General features: G+C 36.6%; 1 protein-coding gene across 12 annotated transcripts; it reads right to left on the reverse strand.

Annotated features, from left to right (window-relative positions):
- Window positions 1-4,301: 4,301 nt before the first annotated feature.
- LOC116260351 (uncharacterized) lies at window positions 4,302-19,711 on the reverse strand. Of its 12 annotated transcripts, none has more exons than XM_031638626.2 (14): window positions 19,581-19,711; window positions 18,056-18,144; window positions 15,365-15,534; window positions 15,052-15,198; window positions 14,889-14,940; window positions 13,446-13,620; window positions 11,667-11,749; window positions 10,662-10,874; window positions 8,937-9,017; window positions 8,584-8,740; window positions 7,064-7,171; window positions 5,183-5,248; window positions 4,819-5,078; window positions 4,302-4,630 (listed from the first exon to the last, which is right to left on the reverse strand). In XM_031638626.2, the coding sequence occupies exons 1-14, from the start codon at window positions 19,639-19,641 to the stop codon at window positions 4,601-4,603; spliced, it is 1,692 nt and encodes a 563-aa protein (XP_031494486.1). In that variant the 5' UTR covers window positions 19,642-19,711; the 3' UTR covers window positions 4,302-4,600. The 12 variants fall into 12 exon arrangements, 9 of the variants coding, with proteins under 9 accessions (XP_031494486.1, XP_049935496.1, XP_049935494.1 ...); XM_050079539.1 differs by having other exon boundaries at window positions 7,088-7,171; window positions 11,667-11,782; XM_050079537.1 differs by having other exon boundaries at window positions 11,667-11,782.
- Window positions 19,712-20,091: the final 380 nt, after the last annotated feature.

The following is a 20,091-nucleotide window of genomic DNA, read 5'->3' on the forward strand; positions in this document are numbered from 1 at the left end:
AATCATTAAATAAGATCTTTTTTTAATGAGAAATAATATGGGTCACCTAATTTAATAATTTGCAATAAGTAATCATCATCAAATAATAGCTTTTTTATATACGATATACTTACTAGTTGTTTTGTTGCCAGAGTCAAACTATAATTTTAAAATTTTAAGTGAAGCCAAAACATAATTTTTAAAATTTTTTTTAGCAGTGAGTCACCCTAACTGTTTTATTTTAATGTCTCATCCGCGTCGCATCAAGTCAGGTGCGCACCAGACATGGGTGCGGCTCCGACTCACACCCGAGTCCAGTTAGAATGTCATATTATTAAATTACTTACATTATATGTGTTGTTTTGAAATTTTTCTATGAAATACAATTATTCAAATATGTTATATACATTAATAACTAAATTGTAATAATAATATATACATGCCTAAAAATACTAATAATAATAAAATAATATTTACAATTTTCAACTAGCTTTAGGTTGGACGAAATTAAAAAACCATAGTTTTTCCTTTAAGTTCAATTTAAGTTGACCTAATTTAAAATGAAAATTAAGCTTCCCGCCCATTTTGTTTGCTTGTAAAAGCAATAGTTTCTATAGGCTGTTAAATGAACGTTATTGAAGATGATTGGTGTTGTTTCTTTTTTCCTACGGCCCAACAAAAAAACAAAAAAAAGAAACAAAAAAAAAAGAAGAAGAACTGCTTGACGTTCTTCCTTCCCTGCACCGAAGATTCCAAGAATAACCCTTGCCATTCTTCCTCTCTTTTCTTCTCCCTCTCTCTCTCTCACACAAGATTCGAAGATTTCGTCCTGAAAGCACTCACCCTCATCGTCGCCAACTCACTAAGGTAATGTTGTCCAGGCCTGTGGTTTTGATGTATTGCTTGCCGTCTGAGGGAACGACATCTACACTCAGCGCAAGTGGGATTCTCATGGTTCGTCTGGCCCCCATCCTATCGGACTCATTTTCCTCGAATTCTTTTTCCCTTCTCTTTTGTGATTTTAATTACAGACTCACGTTTTCCCAAGTGTGGGATTTAGCGAATGGTCCCCATCCCACTTGAATGTATTTTATCGTTTTCTCTTTCCCTAAACAACGAAAGGGGTTGGAGAGTTCTCAACTTTGTTATGGTTGAAACACCTCATACAGGAGAAAAACTTGCATCAGTCATCAAAGATTGTTTATTAAAATGGAACATTGATCGCAAGTTATTTTCAATTACATTAGATAATTATTCGACAAATGATATCATGGTTACAAAATTGATAGAATGACTTCTTGAAAAGGATGCACTTGTTTGTAATGGAAAATTTTTTCAGGTTAAATGTGCTGCTCATATTTTTAATTTGGTTGTACAAGATGATGTCAAATAAAAAAGTGATGTGATTGACAAAATTAGAGAAAGCATAAAATATATTAAGGTATCTCCAGCTTGATGTTAAATTTTTGATCGAGCAGTGCGTCATGTCAAAGTTACTTGTGAGAAAAAGTTGTGTCTTGATGTTCCAGCTAGATGGAACTCAACATTTCTTATGCATGATATAGCTTTACAATATAAAGAAGCTTTTGGTCGTTTTGAAGAACTTCATTTCAGACCGACCAAGGATGAGTAGAAGAAGACTACTATTATTCATAACAGTTTAAAAGTATTTTATGATGCTACTAATGTCATTTTTGCAGTCAAATGTCCAACTTCCAATATCTTCTTTAAAGAGTTTTGTGAGATAAAATTGGAAATTGAAAAAATGTGTTCAAGTTCACATATTTGTCTTTCAAATATAGCAATGAGGATGAAAACAAAGTTTGACAAGTATTGAGATATATGCAATTTAATTTTAACAGTTGCAATGGTATTTGATCCTCATTATAAGATGAAAATAATTGAGTTTTATTATAGGTAATTTTATAAAGATGAAGCATATGAACTTGTCTCTGCAATTAAGAATTATTTTAGTGATCGTTATGATGAATATAAAGCTACTTATGCATTGAAAACGCTCTCTGTTGGTAAGCCTGGGCACCGGGCCGGGCCGCCGCCGGGTACCTGGTACCCAGCCCACCACGGGCCCAGGCCCGGGCCTTGACAAAAAGGTTTTTGGGCCAAATTCATCGGGCTCGGCCCGGCCCGGGCCTGCCACTGTGATCGGTGCCGGCCCGGGCCTGCCACTGTGATCGGTGCCGGCCCGATAAGCCCAACATGGGTTTTTTTTTTCTTTAAAAAAAATGAACTTAGAGAATTAGGAACTTAGGGTTATGGGTTAGGTTTTCTTTTCCTCTTTTCGTTTCATTAAGAAATTTCATCGCCGCGAGCTCGAGACTGCCTCCTCCAGTCCTCCAGTCTTCCTCATCGGTCGTCGCCCCTTGGCTGCCTCCTCCGGTCCTCCCGTTGGTCGCCGCCATCGCACAGCTGCTCTACTTGCTTCATCGTCGGTTGCATCGAGTGCTTCTCCTCCAGAGGACTACTTTCTACTGGTTGGTGTTGTTCTTGTTTTTGTTATTTTATTAAGTGCACATGGTTTACGTTCGTGCTCATTTTTTGAGTGAGCTAGAGGCTAGCAAGTAGCAACCCGCCTCAAAGCCCATCCCAGCCCGCCCGGCCCGTTAATAATCGGGCCGGGCCGGGCCTCGGGCATAAACCGAAGCCCGAGGCCCGATATTACATGGGCCCGGCCCGGCCCGTTTAGAAACGGGTCGGGCCTCGGGCCAGCCCGTTTTGAATGCCGGGCTTTGATTTTTTCATTTTTAACGAGTCGGGTCGGGCCGGCCCGGCCCGATGCCTAGCCTAATCTGTTGGTAGAGGTTACATTGTTGATGTTCAGAATGATAATGATGCATCTAGTTTTACTTTTGATTGAAGTTTCTTTTAATAAGAAACCTAAAACAAGTGCACTAGATGACTTTCTTGAAGAATCATCACAAAGCCAACGCACAAAATCAAATTTAGAGATATATTTGGAAGAGTCCATTTACCCAAAAAATAATCCAATTGACATTTTGATTTGGTGGAAAGTCAATGCACCTAAATACTCTTTGTTATCTAGAATGGTATGTGATATTTTGGCTATTCCTATATCAACTGTTGCATCAAATTCAACATTTAGTACATGTGGACGTATTCTTGATTTATACAGAAGTAAATTAGGTTGCAAGACCGTGGAGACTTTGATTTATGCACAAGATTGGTTGCGAGATAAGGCTGAAGGTAATTTACTTATTATTAATGTTTTTAAACATATTTTTGTGTTGCTTATTTTATTTTTTTGTTAGATGATTCCGATTTGCCTACACTTTTACTTGAAGAGGAAGCACCATTTGCATCTGCATACATTGAAACTGGATCATAAATTAGAGGTATATATTCTTTTGTATTTATCTGTTTTCATTGCATCGATTAAAACGTACAATTATGTGTTATGTATGTTTAAGATGTTTATTTAATTAAAGTTTTCATTTGCATAATGCAGGTTAATTTGATATCATTATCCTCAGGACCTTAATATATTATCAACATGGTTGAAGTATATATCCAAAAAGAAATGTCATATATATTGAAGGCATTGAAAGAAAAATTAGAAAAATTTTGCAAGCTTGGACTATATGATTATTTTTTTTTTATTATTATTGAAAGTGTGAAAGATGACTCGTCTAGCCTCTTGTTGCATCAATGAACAACAACCAAGTACAATTTTTAGAAATTTATATTTTTCATTTGACAGTCCAATTTGAACTAGTGTGATGTTAATTGACTTTCATAGTTCATTTAGTGTGATGTTAATTTCAGATTTGGATCAGATTTATATATGACTTAAAAGTCAGAAATTGGATTCAGATACAACTTAAAAATTGAATTCAGATTAGATTCAGATCGGATTCGGATATAACTTAAAAGTTAAAATTCAGATCGAATTATGGTATAACTTAAAAATCAGATTCGAATATTAATATTCAAATTCAGATCGGATTCAAGTATAACTAAAATTTGGATTTGGATCGGATTCAGATATAACTTAAAAATGATATTTGGATCAGATTCAGGTATAACTTAAAAATCGGATTCGGATAGGTTTCGGATATTAAAATTCGGATTCGGATCGGATTCAAGTATAACTAAAAATCGGATTCGGATATGGTATAAAAAAAATTTCATCCGAATTCGAATTCTAATCCGAATCCGAATATATGAATATCCGAAAAATCGGATATGATAAAAGGTATATCCGATCTGAGTCCGATCCGTTGACATCCCTAGGTACGGGCCATGGGAGTGAGAATACTGGCCACAAGGTTTTATACAGCCAAGCATACAACTAAGTCACATGTTCGATGTGGTTTCCTTGTGTTAAAAATGAAAACATGTGAAGCTCATAAGTTCTTCATCCCTATAAAATAAAAGGGGCTAACGTATTTAACTAGAAAGTTCAACTGGTTCTCATTTCATAGTTAGTGCATGATCATCAGTACACTGACGATCATGCCATGGAAATACATGCAGCCCTCGCGTATTGTATGGACACCAAGTGACCTGATCTCAGTTGGCTTCCATTGTCAGCTCCCACCAAGAAGACACTCTACAACTTTCAGTAGGTTTTGGTCAGGAAACACTAGCTATTTTCAGCAAATCTGCCCAAGTCCTGCAGTTGAATAAAAATGAACATATCATGTAAATAATTAAGGCACAAGATTGCAATAATCTACAGGAAGCTACTTCAGGAAGAGAGCAAGAAGTTTCAGTAAGACCACCAATCCAGGTACAACGATTGGCTTGTATTTAGACCAAAACAAAGAACTGACAGCCAATCAACAGAAAACAAATACTGACCAGCTCGGTAAAATCAAGAATTCTCCTTAAACTTTCAACATCGTCCACCTTTTGGACAACTTCCTGCCACCATGCACTGTCCCTTTTGATACTGTCAGTGTTTGGAATGGATGAAAATGGCTTTTCATCTGTTTCACTGAGTTGTAAATTGAAATTGTTATTTGCTGTTTCTTCCTTTATATTGCCTTGAATCGTGTTGAAACTATTGAGGCTACGGGGGATCACATCATAAGGTAGTGGGTGCATAGGAGAACGATAACCTGATGAAAATCCAATTTCAAGTCAAGCAGGGATAAGCAAGAAACAGCACAACCACATGATATCACAAATTATCTAGAAAGGTGAGCTGCTTCAAGTTTCTCACCCCGGCACTCAGGATCATGGCACTTCTGGTAGTAGCAAGACCTTCTGAAATCCACAACATACATCACTGTGACGAACACAGAAGGCAAGTCACACAAAATATTTACCTAACATACTGATATCCTAATGATCTCGATGGTGAAATTGAAAATTTTCCACTAGCTCTTCAATAGCACATGAATTCCACAAAATGGTGTCCAAAAAAGTTAAGGCACAACTAGAACATAAAGCCATTTCAAATTGCATGGACAAGCATGTGAAGACAGCTAAAGAGCTTAATATCTTACCCATGTGTTATGGGCAATCTTCTACAATTCAGCAAGCACTGTGTACAAGAGTGGGACCAGGCCAAACCCAAAAAGTAGGCGAGCCATCACGCTCTGAGGTCTTGATTTATAGTTCAAGAGCTCATTGTCTTAGGCACCGTCCACAGGCAGGCAAGAGTGGAACCAAGCCAAACCAAAACCATGGGTGACCATCATGCTCTGAGAATCAATTTATAGTTCAGGAGTTCATTGTGGGGACCATCCACAAGAGTGGCACCAAGCCGAAACCAAAGCATAGGTGACCATCCTGCTCTGAGATCTCGATTTATAGTTCAAGCATTGTCTGAGACTCATGCTGGAAGAAAACAAAATATGCTTGAACGTTACAGAAATGGAGGACTGGTTCAACTTTTATCTGCCAATGACGATGTAAGTCCAGACAGCTTGCAGTATGAATCAAAATTTCTGGCTTATCCTGAGAGGAGAAAGGTGCTTTTATTTAATGCTTCACCATATACCAAACTTAATCAGGTTCAAACAACAATTATCAATTTTTGTCCTGTCCAGGCAGGTGCCAAAATTTTATCATATTGATAGTGCAAGTAACCAGGGATCTGTGCTTTTATAGACAGGGGCGGAGGGAGGGGAGGGCCCGCCTAGGCCATGGCCCCACCCTAATGAATTGAAAGAAAAAAAAAATACATTGTAAAAGATAAAACCTCTGTTTGGCCCGCCCCTGAAAAAAATCCTGGCTCCGCCCCCTGTTTATAGAACCATGTGTAGAGTATAGAAATGTGGAAAGTTTACTACCTGCCCAACCTAGAATGCTAGAACAGGTCAATCCCTAAGCTTACAAGCATGTTTAAGACTAGCAGTGGATTTGGATTGGTGGTTCAGTAGTCATGACGTTGAGTTCATTTCCCCCACAAGGAGAACTAAAATTGGTTGCATCCAGTCAAACCAACATTAGCAGGCAGGTCTCAGAAATTGGACAAACTGGTGTGAAATACACAAAAACCTACGGTCTCAAAATATTAATTAAAAAACTGACAAATTCAACTGCCATAGGAGAATAGAAGCAACAAATTAATATGCATACACCGACAGACAAAATCATACTCCAGTAGAAATACAAAAGATTCATGCAAAATTCATATGCATGAGCTTAATAATTTAGAAAGTTCCACATCCTATAAAAATGACCGAAAGTGCAAAAATCTGTGTAAACTAAGCAACAAATTCCATTATTGTCTACAATTATATCCATAGACAGAACATGCTCATCAACATCTCTTTAGAGGAACAGACGAACATAAATCTTGCTCAAACCCCGCCATTTTCCTTTCAAAGATCCTAGCCGCCAGTAAATAAACACAATAAGTTTAAATTACAACAAATTCTAGGCATTTGATGTGGTCAGGTAAAACATACAGTCAGGGCAACAAGCTAAGTAACATAATGCACCAGGAAAACCATGTACTCAGACAACAGACACTTCACTTGGAGTAAATAACAGAGGCAATAATTCCACACCAGATGGTACTATAGTTAGCATAAACATCTTCAAACAGAATGAAAACTGAGTAGAAGCAGAAGCAGTATGTCCCAAGAAGTACCATGGTTACTTTTATGCTGTCTACCTATTCTTTCACAGAATCTATTTCCAGCAATGTTGTAAACCATCAAATCATAATCTGAAAACCAATACCAGCTCCGTATCCATCCTGTCAGATGAATATTAGACTGAAAACAGGGAACTTCTACAATTCAGTCAACATAAATAAGAAAAAGCAATAGCAATACAATGAAATCTTTGCACTGGATACATCCATAGACACTCCATTATATGTTGACAATATCAGAAAATGTACAAAAAAATTCACTTCAAACCATTGTATGGAAAACCAATATATTAAGGCACAATAATCATGTTTTCTAGGTCCAAAAAGAAAACGTATACCACAAGAATTTCGAAATCACCAACATTGTCTCACAGGGTCAAGTTTCATTTACACCTTAAAAACTGAAAACCAGGAACCAGCATTATATCATAGAATCTGCAAAATATGTTTGCCATATATCTTCAAAAGTAACAGAGAACAACAATTTTCTGGACAGTTATTTCTTAGTTCAGGAAGACAAGCAATGATCTTCCTAAAGTATCAGCTCAAACAAATAACTTGGGCAATCTTATTTATGTGCATCTCAAGAAACAAATGGTTTTCCAATCTAAATAAACACAAGAAGAAGAAGCTGCAGTTAGATTCCATTCATGAGACAGATTAGCACAAGAAGATAGGATATTATTTTCCTTCAAAACAAAAATCGAGAGGTCATATGGCCTGCATAACATGAAAAAAAGAAAATTGACTCTTCAACTCCTTAGACATGAACAAAGAACCCAAGGTCCCAAACTACAATATCTGATTTAGTACAAAATGTAACACAACTTGAAGCCTCTTTCATAGTACAAACATCTAACTTCTTTATGAGGCCCTGCAGTGCCAAATTTCAATGAAATCTTTTCAATAAAATATATTATAGATATACCTGAAAATCCCCCTTAGCATCTTAAGTGAAAAACAAAATGCAACAAAGTTGTAAGACAAGAAAATGCGTCTTATGTTACAATTATTCTAACTCTTATATAGTGTATAACCCTGCAGGGTGCCAGTTGTTGACAGCATGGAAACTATACAAAGTTTAACTTTCTGTGTGGTTTCTTAACGTTTCTTTACCAACAATTTGAGGTTGGAACATGGATAATGTTGAACGTAAATGATTTACAAATGGATAGATACCTTTTGACAGCTAATCCTCTTGATAGTACGATGGTAGCAACGAAGATTCTAAATATGCAAATGTCATAGAAAAAGCAGGGTCAAATTGGCAACAATTGTCAGCAGTTATTTAGTTTATAAAAATATGCTTTACCCAAATACATTGATAAATATCTGAACGTAAATATTGATGTTCAATTGTTTTCATTTTTCAACCATTTTGTCAGTGCTAAAATGTCAGTGATTTCAAAAATTGTTTTTAGCACTTAATGTAACTAAATATGACAATAATTTGAAATGGAACTAACAAAAGTATACAAGGAAAAAATAGAGTTGATATCAGTGATGAGACCAACCATGGACGCTGCTGTTAGATACCATAGACTCAATAAATCTGTCCAATGATATAAAAGGTGACTTCCCTGACAAGTGTTCCTTAGGCATATCAGTTGTGAAATGGCAAGCCGTTAACTCTTGTGAAATATATGAAGCTGGTTCACGGTTACTGTTTTCCTAGCACAATAAAAACATTAAAAGGGATAAGAATTAGATTAAAAATCCTCATCATTGAAAAAAATCTTAAAGGGTTGATTTGAAGAAGTACTGGTTATTATTGGGTGTCCATGTGGATGAAGGGGTCTTGATTGTTCATGCCAATTACAGTTTCTTGCCAAACCAAAAAACTTGGAGAAAACAATAAATTACTTACCTCCAAATTAAAAGTGAGTAACTCCTTACAGTTGACATCCATTCGACATATCAAGGACTCCATAAATATCTGTTGCTTGCTCTAGAAATTTGAGACCATGGTTAAAAAAAAAAAAGAAACATCGATTATTAACAAATTAACAATCCCATTATAAGGACGTGATGGACAAAAAAAAACTACCAATTGGAGGAAATAATACAATTCCCAAGCAACCAACTTCAAACAAAAGAAATCATTAAGTTGGTTCAATACATGCATCAGGACAAGAAGCTGCAAGCATTGAACACTTATCCACCAAATATGGTTGTAGAAATTGATACCAAAGGGTAAAATTTTAAACTAAGGCAGTGCACCTAGTCTCATACTCATCAATTGACATAATCATTATGCCCAAGGCTCATATTTCTTACGAGGTAAATGATAAGACCACCTGAATTATACTGTTATCCCAAATCAAGAACTAGGGGCAGTATTCATAGCAAGGCATTCATGCAAAGGTCTAGAAGAATGCATACCAGTCTCCTACATTATGTGTTGGAACTTGGAACATGCAGGGTACTTTGTTTATTTATCTTGTATCAGGGTCAGAATTCTTCAAGGACTAAATGCAAAAGCCAGGAAGCAATACATAGCAATTGGATAACAATATATATGCTAACAAATGCACCAAGAACCACAGGAAGAATTCCTGGTAAGGACAGCAAAAAAGGCAGATGAAATGTAGAGACATGACTGTAACACATATGACATATCACAACATGCAGGGTTTTTAAATCACTTTGATGTATCAGGATCACTTTCCATAGTCTTTTCCTTCTTGCTAAGAATCCAAGTATACAAATATGAGTTTTTCCCATGAAAGAGCAAGATAATCATTGCAGCATCCTTGCTTAGCTCTATATACAATATTCTTCCCCTTTATAATCTCAAGCTTTTCCCAACAAAATTAAGGTATAACCTCATGCTTGAAATTATATTGTGCTGACAATACAAAGGGAAAATCAACACAAACCCATCAATAGATTTGCATGAACCAAGAAGCTTTCACAACACTCGATATTCTCAGTACGCTCCTCAAATGCATACATGAATAAGACAAACTGAATGGAGGAAAAAATCTCATTTCGTAGAAAACCAGAAAGGACATACAAGCCTGTACGCAAGAAGAGGTAAAGCCTCAACAAGCGAAATCAGGTAGAGGAAAATCTAGCAATTGAGCTAGCTCCAACAGCTAGAAATCTCAGAGCTAAGCTCATTCAGCCACTTATTTGGCTGAAACAAAGAAAAATGAAAAATAGAATAATGAAAAATACAAATCTAAAGTAAAGCAATTGGAAAAGAAAAATAATACATGCACGTGCATGCAAATATATGTCATCATGTACACTATGTATGCATAGCATCTGCATGTATATAGATACAAATCTGAAAGTGCACTATGTATGCATAGCATGTGCACATATATAGATACAAATCTGAAAGCGCACAAACACATATGTACATAAACACACTTAAAAGATATCCAAGCATATCTGTTGAAGTCATCAACAAATATCACGTAGTTAAAGAATCCTCCAGAAAATACAAGAGGAGTGGGAAATTAACAAGTTCAAAAGGCTTCTTGACACACAAGCTTGTATTAGGCAAAGGCAATGTCTTCATTCTTCCCATAATGCAACCACAACAGTACATATTTGTTTTGGCTTATGCAATTATTGTCCTTACCAAATTATTGCATTTGAAACGGCCAGTAGGCAGCAGCACTGACTGTTTCCCTGCCTTTGAAGAGAATGGTAAGCGAAAACATCGATTACGAGAATAAACAGATTTATCCAAGAAAAGCTGAGTCGAAGATTCAGATGAATTTGCATCTTTTGCAACATACAGTTGATTAAATCTTGGATCCTTGAGTTTCTCACAGGTAATTCGTGAGCACACCTGCAGCCATAGAAAGCAATTGGCAAAATAAAGATATCACTTCATTATGTGATTTAGGCCAGAAATATTCATAGCTCACAAAATAAAATGCAGATCGTGAATAGTGATATCTTAAAGAATTCAAGAACAAGCACCCAAATCATAAAGAAAGAGAGAAAGGGGGAGAGAGAGCGAGCGAGCGAGCGAGAGAGAGAGAGAGAGATCTTCTGCAAGTATTTGTTGTAGACCATATTCAAGGAGAACTACTTTCCTTGTAAATTACTGACTAACATGGATTAGAAAAGCATGAAAACGGAATATCGAATAAAAAAATATAAGAAAAGGAAACAACAGACAAAACAAACACAGGAGAAGAAAGAAAAGGCCAGGTGAAGGAAAACACAATGCAAAAAACATTGGCTCAGATTTAGAGCCAGGAGGAGAGTTCTAAGATCTAGAAAAAACAAAGCAAAAAACCTTACAATGTGTAACCTCTCAAGTCTCACCTATGTTTCTCAGTTAGGCAGTATTTAAAAAAGAAGATCACAAGAACGAGTTATAACCACAGCAAGCAAAAAAAATGATCTGTTATATATATGGATAAGTTTGATATACACCGAACAAAAAAATGATCTGTTGTAGACATGGATGAGTTTGATATATACCAAACAATAAAATAAAAAAATAATAATAAGACTAACATATTACAAACCGGCAATCCAATATTAGCATCTCTAAAGGCATTTAGCATGGTTTTCTTTTTTCATTTGGCTACAGTACAAGAATGACCGTTCTTTCACCACAAACACTCACCTCAGCAACAAATGCTCCGACATGAGAGTTGTCTTTAAAGGCAACATATGGTATACGAATAATCAGATGGCGTGAAAATTTCTCTGGAAGAATATCAAGAAAATCAATTTTTATTCCTACATACAACACAGGACACTAAGGCAAAATAAGTGCGCATAATGAATAAATATGCCAAATAAAGAGAACAAACACAATAAAAATTTAAAACTACTCCCCATGATACATAAACACCGCAAATGACAGGCAAAGAAGTAACAGTGTCATGGGAAATAGCCAGGAGAGTCCATGATGTGCAACTGAGTCCTCATTATCCAGGTTACAGTCAATGAACAAGTTAAGAAACATAAAGTGTGAGTAGTGGCAGAGGATTACAGATAATCACTGATATTGATTTTGAAAAGACCTTCGCTTCAGTAAAGTTTAATCAACCTTAATCTCCACATGAACTCTCAAACACTGGCCACTGCTAAGAGCAGTTCCACACATCAACCAGATGTAAACAAATTTTCCCCTCACAGGAATTAGAATAAACTATTTACATATGAAACTTGCTGTGTTTAATGTGAATCAAGGCTATGAAAAAACATGCCCGCCAAAGGAAACTATTTACCAAATCAACAACAACTATCAGCTATGTCATTAGGCATGTGTTAGGTGTCGGACCCTGGGGGTTGTGGGCCCAGTTCAGTAGGGAGTCACAGGTTTGGTCCTTCAGGGCTGAGCATGCATGTTTGAGTCTGTCATGTTAGGTAGATGGATCAGGTGGACAATAGGAGATAATAACCCACCCCAGTCAAGTGAATCAGAGTATATAAGGTCATTAGGGAGTTAACCCCAATTATGAATGAATACCGGAGATTACTGTGAAGGCTGGGCTTTCACTGGAGCAGAGTGTGTGAGTTAATCTTCCCCTGTTAGTTGCAGATGCAGGCTAATAGCAGGACAAGAATGAGACAATGGAATTGTCCAAATGAAGTCCTCAATGATGAGGCCCTCAAGCAATTGCATTATCTTTTTTCCATTGAAGTACTAAGTTAATAAACAAGCTGTTTTTTTGTTGTAAAGATGGTACATAGTGCATTTGACAGTTGATTATGCAGCATTTTCTCAATTTTTTGGTATTTGCTACTAGAGAGGGTACAGTTTCTTTAATTCTTCTTGACTTGTAATGCTTATAAAAGATGTAACAGGCATGTGTTTTATCTTCTTAATTATCTGATACCTCCTTTGTCTATTTCTTCACCTTCTTTCTCAGTAATTATCAGAACTGAAAGATGTGTCCTTAGCAGTTAGCACACAATGATCTACATACACAACAAAATGGACATACTTAATTACCGGTGCACAGTCAGGTGTCTGCACACACATACTGATTGATCTATATGGTGGCCTCATAAATATGGTGCAGCAGATTGTCAATTTTAACAAGCAAACATATGTAAGTTACTATGAAGAAAAGTAAAAGCATAAATCTAGCAACCAATAGATCCAGAATACCTCTTCTATAACTTTTAGAGGTTGACAAAAGAGACCTAACTTTTGTTATGTAAGCATGCACCAGTCACATGCTCCAAGTGGCTAAGTTGGAGAAAATTTTCATCTAGTTCAACTTTAGAATTGATCTGAATAATCATAAAGTGAGAATATAAAAGATACTTGCCATGCCAAGAAATTTAACGGAGAAGTGCAAGTATTTTGCAAACAGAATAGGCTCGCTAACTTTCATCAAAATCCTTCACAAGAATGAATAACAGAATTTTTTATTAAATAGAAGCCAACCTTGGGTGGAAGAATCAAGCTCCACAACCCAGTCATGCTTGCAGCAGATACCATATGTGTCATGGATGACTTCAAAAATAAAAGACACTAAAAGATCAACCATATGCACACCATTATGCTCTCTATTCACTTGTGTATTAAACTCCAAATCAAAGTACAGGTGGCAAGGCAAACCCTGGAGAATGAAAGAATGTATAAAATTACTAAAATATGCTGTCTCAGGAAAGAAATGAAAAAACTTGGAACCAACCAAACTCATCACTGAGACACATTTAATAGCAAATTTATTGTAGGGCAACTAAGATGATTCAAATTGGATTAACAGAGAAGCACCAACAGTTTTTTCACTGAGAGAGAGAGAAGTTTACTACTACTTTCCAAGCCTTTTCCACAATATAATTAAAGTACGTGTCTGCTTTGCCTGAAAATGATTGCAATTGAATATGAAAAAACCTGATTACACTGACAGAATGTGAAATTGTGAGTGCATGAAAACTATCATTTTTATAATCCCTTTTCATTCCATGGGATATCATTAATACTAAAGAAAAAGAAACAGAGAAAAATTATGCAAGGCCATTGATTGAGATGTTGCCACTGTACAAAGATAAGAGAAGTAATTGAGCTCCACACATTGGTTCCATTCCAGATACATTAGATCCATTGCCACTTCAGTTCTACCATGATCAACACATCGACCACATGTGTTTGTTAACCAAAGCTAATCATCAAAGCATAACACAATTCCCCTTTCCATGGACTTGACAGGGCAGTATCTCTAAACAACTAAAGGAGCATGGAGTAGTCATGGATGGCGCTATCCATGCTTAGCATGCATTCAACCCTCTCTATCAAGGGAGCTGTGGTGATCCGGTTTCAGATTGACACACTCAGAAGTTGGACACAGGCCATACAAGACACTGAAAGGACTAAAAGGGACTAGCCAGTCTGGCTCAGTCCAAAGTTGGTTGAATGTTGATAAATAAATAAATACATATATTTTTATGGAAAATATAAAAAAACACATATATCTATAGAAAGAACGTCCATACAAGTTTACAGGTCAGGGTTTAGTGGACAAACCAATGACTAGGCTGTCTAATTTACTAGTCTGGCCAACTGGTCACTGGTTTGAAACACCACTTGGTTGATAACCAGCTCAACTAGCTAATCGGCTGATTAGTTAGGATTTTGCCAACTAAGGTACTACTTGGGATTTTGACAACCAAGGTATAAGTAAATATTGAACCACATAGTTGCAAAAAAAAAAAAGAAAAAAGAAATGGGACATATAAAAGAAGCACAATTAAGCATCATACAAGGGATTTACAGTTTACATCATTAAAATTACCATGATTGACAGTTTACATCATTAAAATTACCATGATTGACAGTTTACATCATTAAAATTACCATTTAAAGAGAAGAACCAGATACACTTACCCCTTGAATTACTTCATAATGATGACGAAATTTTGAATCCATGCTCGAGTATCTGCACCATCAGGAAGCAAAAAGAAACTATTCAGCAAAAATCAAAAGCCCAAATATGATATTCGCCCATTGCAAGTAAAATCAGAAAAAAGTCGCAAAGAATAATAACGACCTTTGCCAAAACTCCTCATAGGATGACACAAGAAACCTCCTTTGTCCACTTAAATGATCCTGATAACTAAAAACAGAAACATCTTCATGGCTATCAGCAAATTTGATTGCATCATCTTGTCTTGGAAAAGTAAGCCAAACACCCCTCCTACAAAATAAGAGTTACTTATAAGCTGTATAAGTCAACAAAGGAACCATATGTAAGAGAGCAAATTGTGAAAAGTGAAAACCTCTGATGTTCCAAATAGGTGAACATATTAATGCATGCCCCAATAAGGTCAACAACTGTCCAACACAGTGTGAATGTGAAGTACCTTATGATCAGCTCAGTCCTTTTGCTAAGATCACCAGTATCATTCAATAATCTCAACAATTGATGTGGATTTTTAGCAGGTGCACCAAGTGGTGATCCATAGAATACGCCTGGAGAAATTTGCTTGAAACCCCTATTCAATTTCCTTGACATGCTTGCTGATGAAAAACCCTGGAATGGATGCACTTCACAATTAAGGGCAAATAGTTCCCCAAGTAACATCAATAGAAAGAACAGCCAAGGTATTGTCCAGCAGCTTTTTTGTTAGAAATACTGTTGCCCATGTTACAACCTCTCATGTACTAACCTGACCGTACACCAACTTTTATCCAGTCAACTTGAGAGGACCATCAAACCACTGCTCATATTGAAAAAAATGGAATTATACTATTACAGTTAATAATACCAGGCATTCATTCAGTGCCATGGCATTTTGTCATGGCTTTGAGGAACAAGGCCTGCCTTGTCAACTTAGGAGATCCGAGAAGTTAACACACTGTCAAGTTTCAACCTTTCAAAAATGTAATTCTGAAGAAGGTCATGCCCATGTTGATACCTGTTGGCACTGGTACTGGAACATGGAAACAAGTCAAACAGTTTCTCTTTTACCTAATCACACTCTACCTATTGGCTGTCATGTCGGTTCATTTTATCCAGTTTTAAGATGGATACAGTTATGTTCATTCCTTCTTATATGATAAAAGTAAAATGCATATTCATATGCTCATGAATGCATACATTAGTGTGAAAAAATATATTCAAATTCCAAATAAAGTAAGTGCAACAACAATTTCCACCTGAAACTGCATACCTCATTGGCACCACATTAAATTACCAAAAGCAGTATCAAACCTGAATTTTCATAGGCCATTGAAAAATTAATAAGGTCCACATGCGAAGGTTAAGTAACATCATTCACAACTCAAAAATCATTCTGGGGATTCCCAAGTTCTAAATTCAAGTCAACCTGCCAGCCTTCTTATACATGTAAGAATGACAGAATTATGGAACCAGAAAAGAACAAAGGAGATGCTGGAAAAAACAGTCGTTTACTCTTCTTTTTTTTTTTTCTCACACAAGACATATTTCAACATACAACCATATACTAACAAAATTATTCTCCGAACAAGAACGGCTGCTAATGACAGTCCAAAAGAGTTTGAGATTGTGTTTGTGAAAGCAAAAGATATGGACAAGCAAATAGGTTGAGAGCTAGATGTGGCTTGCATGAGATTTGGCATGTTTGTTTTAAGATGTTTGTTAAATATTTTCAATTTTGATCAAATGCTTGTTATAATAAATTTAGTAGGAAATTCAAACTTTCATCTTTTATTTTTTTAAATCAAAATGCCCGAGATATTCTTGAGAAAAACAAATTTCCCAATTAATACTTGAAAAATTGTTGACCAATAAAAACCCAAGAACAGTATTTTGACAATGTTTTGTCAAAGTCAAACAATTTTGTCGACCAATTGATCGTAGCAGCAAGAGCAACCAACAAGTCTTTCATTTCTTATAGAGGTATTTTAGACTATGCATGATTTTATAGTCTAGCCATGAAATTGAAAACTTATCATCCTCCACTATGTTCTTGACCTCAAGCAAGCGCCCAAAGAAGACCTTGATGTAGTCTTGAATAGAGTCGGTCTGTGACAACCACCAAAGTGCTTCACAGGTTTGTCATGCGATGTTTACAAGCAAGAATTGGTGTTTGAGTTCTTCTTTCAACTTCTCCCAATTAGAGGTCATTGCACAGTGCACACAGAAGTTCTCCTTCCAATTTGTTTTCCACTAAAATTGTCATCATGCAAATACATGTCTGCAATAGTAACTTGGTCTACTTCTGGAGTTGGGCAGCCTTAAATCAGTGCAACAAGTCTCTACAGTTTCTTTCCCCACAGAGATCTTTAGGTTATGATATCTTTTGCAGAAGAGGCTCATCCCATCATCAGCACCAAGAACTTGCTTAAGGGTGCATCCACACCTGGAGCTCCAGATTCTTCTCAAGGAGTTTTGCACTATGGCTGTCATGCCTCTGTTAGTCGCAGTGCAATGCACCTCCAAGTTTCCTTGAAGGTCTAATCTAAATTCCCACAGCATAAACCCAACTTGCCACTCTAATCATGTCTTGCGAGACCTCGATGTCTGAGGCACTTCTTCATTCGAGCCTATGGTGGCTCCACAACGAGCCTAGTCTTGGCACCAAGCCAGATCAGCTACACAACAATGTCAATCTACATACCTCTAGCTACTTCTGGAGCCTTTTGCATAGTAAGTGAGTGATTGAATTCCCAAAGGTCTGCACACCTTGGCTGAGCCTTGGTCCATGTTACACATGCCACTCCTTGCAAGAAGATACTTTTCAACATGCACTTTGTTTTTGAAAGTCTCAAAACAATTATTTGATATTTTGATGAAGTTTGTCGCAAGCTTTTCAATATCAATCGCCAATCGATTCTATTACCCAAAACTAATAGAGCAAAAAATAAAATCTGGTAAATGCAAGGAAGCTCAATTACCATGGTCAGCATGTTGTATAACATCTGAAGATCCAGTTCAATTTTATGTTGTACTTGCAAAATGATCAGTTTCACTATATAGATGTACATTGTACACAAACAAGTGCATGACCTTCAACTTCTTTTGGAAGCAGTAACTCTTCAAATATAGCCAAATTCAAACTGATACCCACATTTTCCATCAGCAGAAACTTGTCAGTAATACCATCATCCCTGTGTTGTGTCAAAATAGGTGAACAGAGTTGCCCAGATGGAGAAGCTTCTGCACATGAAGTACACAAAGTAGCATGAACTGTCTCACGTTCAGAAAAATTGTCTCTTCTATACAGCAAATATTCTTAAGGAGAAAATGAACCCATAACTTTCACACCTTATATGCACAAAGAGCATGTATTTGTGCAGGCATATTTATGATACAACAGAAAAGGGTCAAACAAATGCAGCAAATTTTCCACTTCAAAAGGGCACTGAACATAAGAATGTACACATTTATATAAGAAACTACACGTTTTAGCAGATAGTCTAAGGAAATAACCTTTTCATGCCAAATTACAACGAGGGAACAAAAAACTACCCGTAAAAATCTAGAATAAAGAAGCTATTCAACATTTTTTTGTTTTTGTGTGGTGAAGACAAATTGGAAAGGCTTATGGTTTGCCATCCATCAACATCATACGAAGCTTGAATAGATCCCATCAACCTTAGAGATACGACTTTAATGGTTATAGTGTATGACAGAAGAATATCAAAGAACCTATAATACAGTGGCCTGTGAGTAACTTTAGACAGTCACAATTAATTATGAACACCTGCATGACACATCTTATATATAGGGAAATACAAATCAAATGACTAATTCAAGTTATAGAACTCAAAAAGTCAAACTATCTAACGCAGCTCAAGCAGGGTAACTGAACTGCATTTTTTACCATTAAGAAAACTATTGACTTCATGGGCTGTTTCATGGCTAAATTTATGAAAATTTAATACTGAAACAATGACTTGCAAATTATAAGAAAAAATAGATCTTATCTTGAAGGGAAAAAATAAAAAAAAAATTGTCTATTCAAAGGCAAGGGAGCCACAATGGAGTAAACAGCAAATCCAACAGCTGGCAGTTTACAGTTCGGGACAAGTTGGTGATTGTGAAACTGAAGATTCTGCCGATCACTAAATCTGCCACGAATGTCTCTTACGTAATCAAGTAAATTATGCCCGTTATGGGGAAGAATCTATTACTTTAGGATATAATGTAGCATGCCATCCAACGACGGCGATCAGGACGATGAGAAATAAATCTAATAATACAACTAAGTGAAAACAAAACGCCACACTTCTTCCCCGGTTGTCCCCTACTTCCATAGTCCAAACCAATCATCTTAACCTAATATCCACAGGCTTCCGAAATTCACACCACGAATCTATCTGAACTTCACGATTCAAGAAAGGAAACCCATACCGACATAAATAACAAACCGTCCTGGTGAATCTAGACCTCCCAATTGCTACATAAGGATCGAGAAAGCACAAAGAAGCAAAACATCGATCAATCCAATCGTCGATGAGTTCTTCCCTTGCCGAAAAAGAAAACAACCATCACGGATCGCGATCACGACGAACCAAGCACACAAAAAAAGGCATCCAAGAATCGCAAGAAGACAAGGGATTCGAGTTATCGATTCAAGATCGAAAGAGTACCCGGCTCGGGATCCCCGTGATTCATCGCCGGCTCGCCCATGGCGCCACCTTGGCCGTCCATGACGTCAGGAAGTGCAGCAGGGAGGGTCAAAGGAACGTTTCATCGTTCAAAAGAACGACGCGGACGCAAGATGATGAAATAGGCGGGAAGAGAGAGATGCGGCCTCTTTATAACGGCATATGGTTTTTGGACCAGTTTTTGTTCGCACAACTTGGATCGAACCCGCCTTTCACTGTTTTAAGTGAGGGGAGAGTGCGAGACCAACTTTAGGGAGTACTACTGGGTTTAGCTAAAACACAGTTTTTTCTAATACCTGGTTTTTAACTACGATCACTCTAAATTAAAAAAAAAAATTATTGTATTTTACTTTCACTCAAACGAAATCCTCATTTATTTATTTGGCTTTAAATTTTAAATTTTAAGTTCAATTTTAAACCCAAAACAAATTTGCGACTATTGAATCCAGAACCCAAACACAAAATTGAGGACAAATTGAATCAAATATGAATT

Source organism: Nymphaea colorata, chromosome 9, assembly GCF_008831285.2.
Source record: "Nymphaea colorata isolate Beijing-Zhang1983 chromosome 9, ASM883128v2, whole genome shotgun sequence".
NCBI lineage: Eukaryota > Viridiplantae > Streptophyta > Magnoliopsida > Nymphaeales > Nymphaeaceae > Nymphaea > Nymphaea colorata.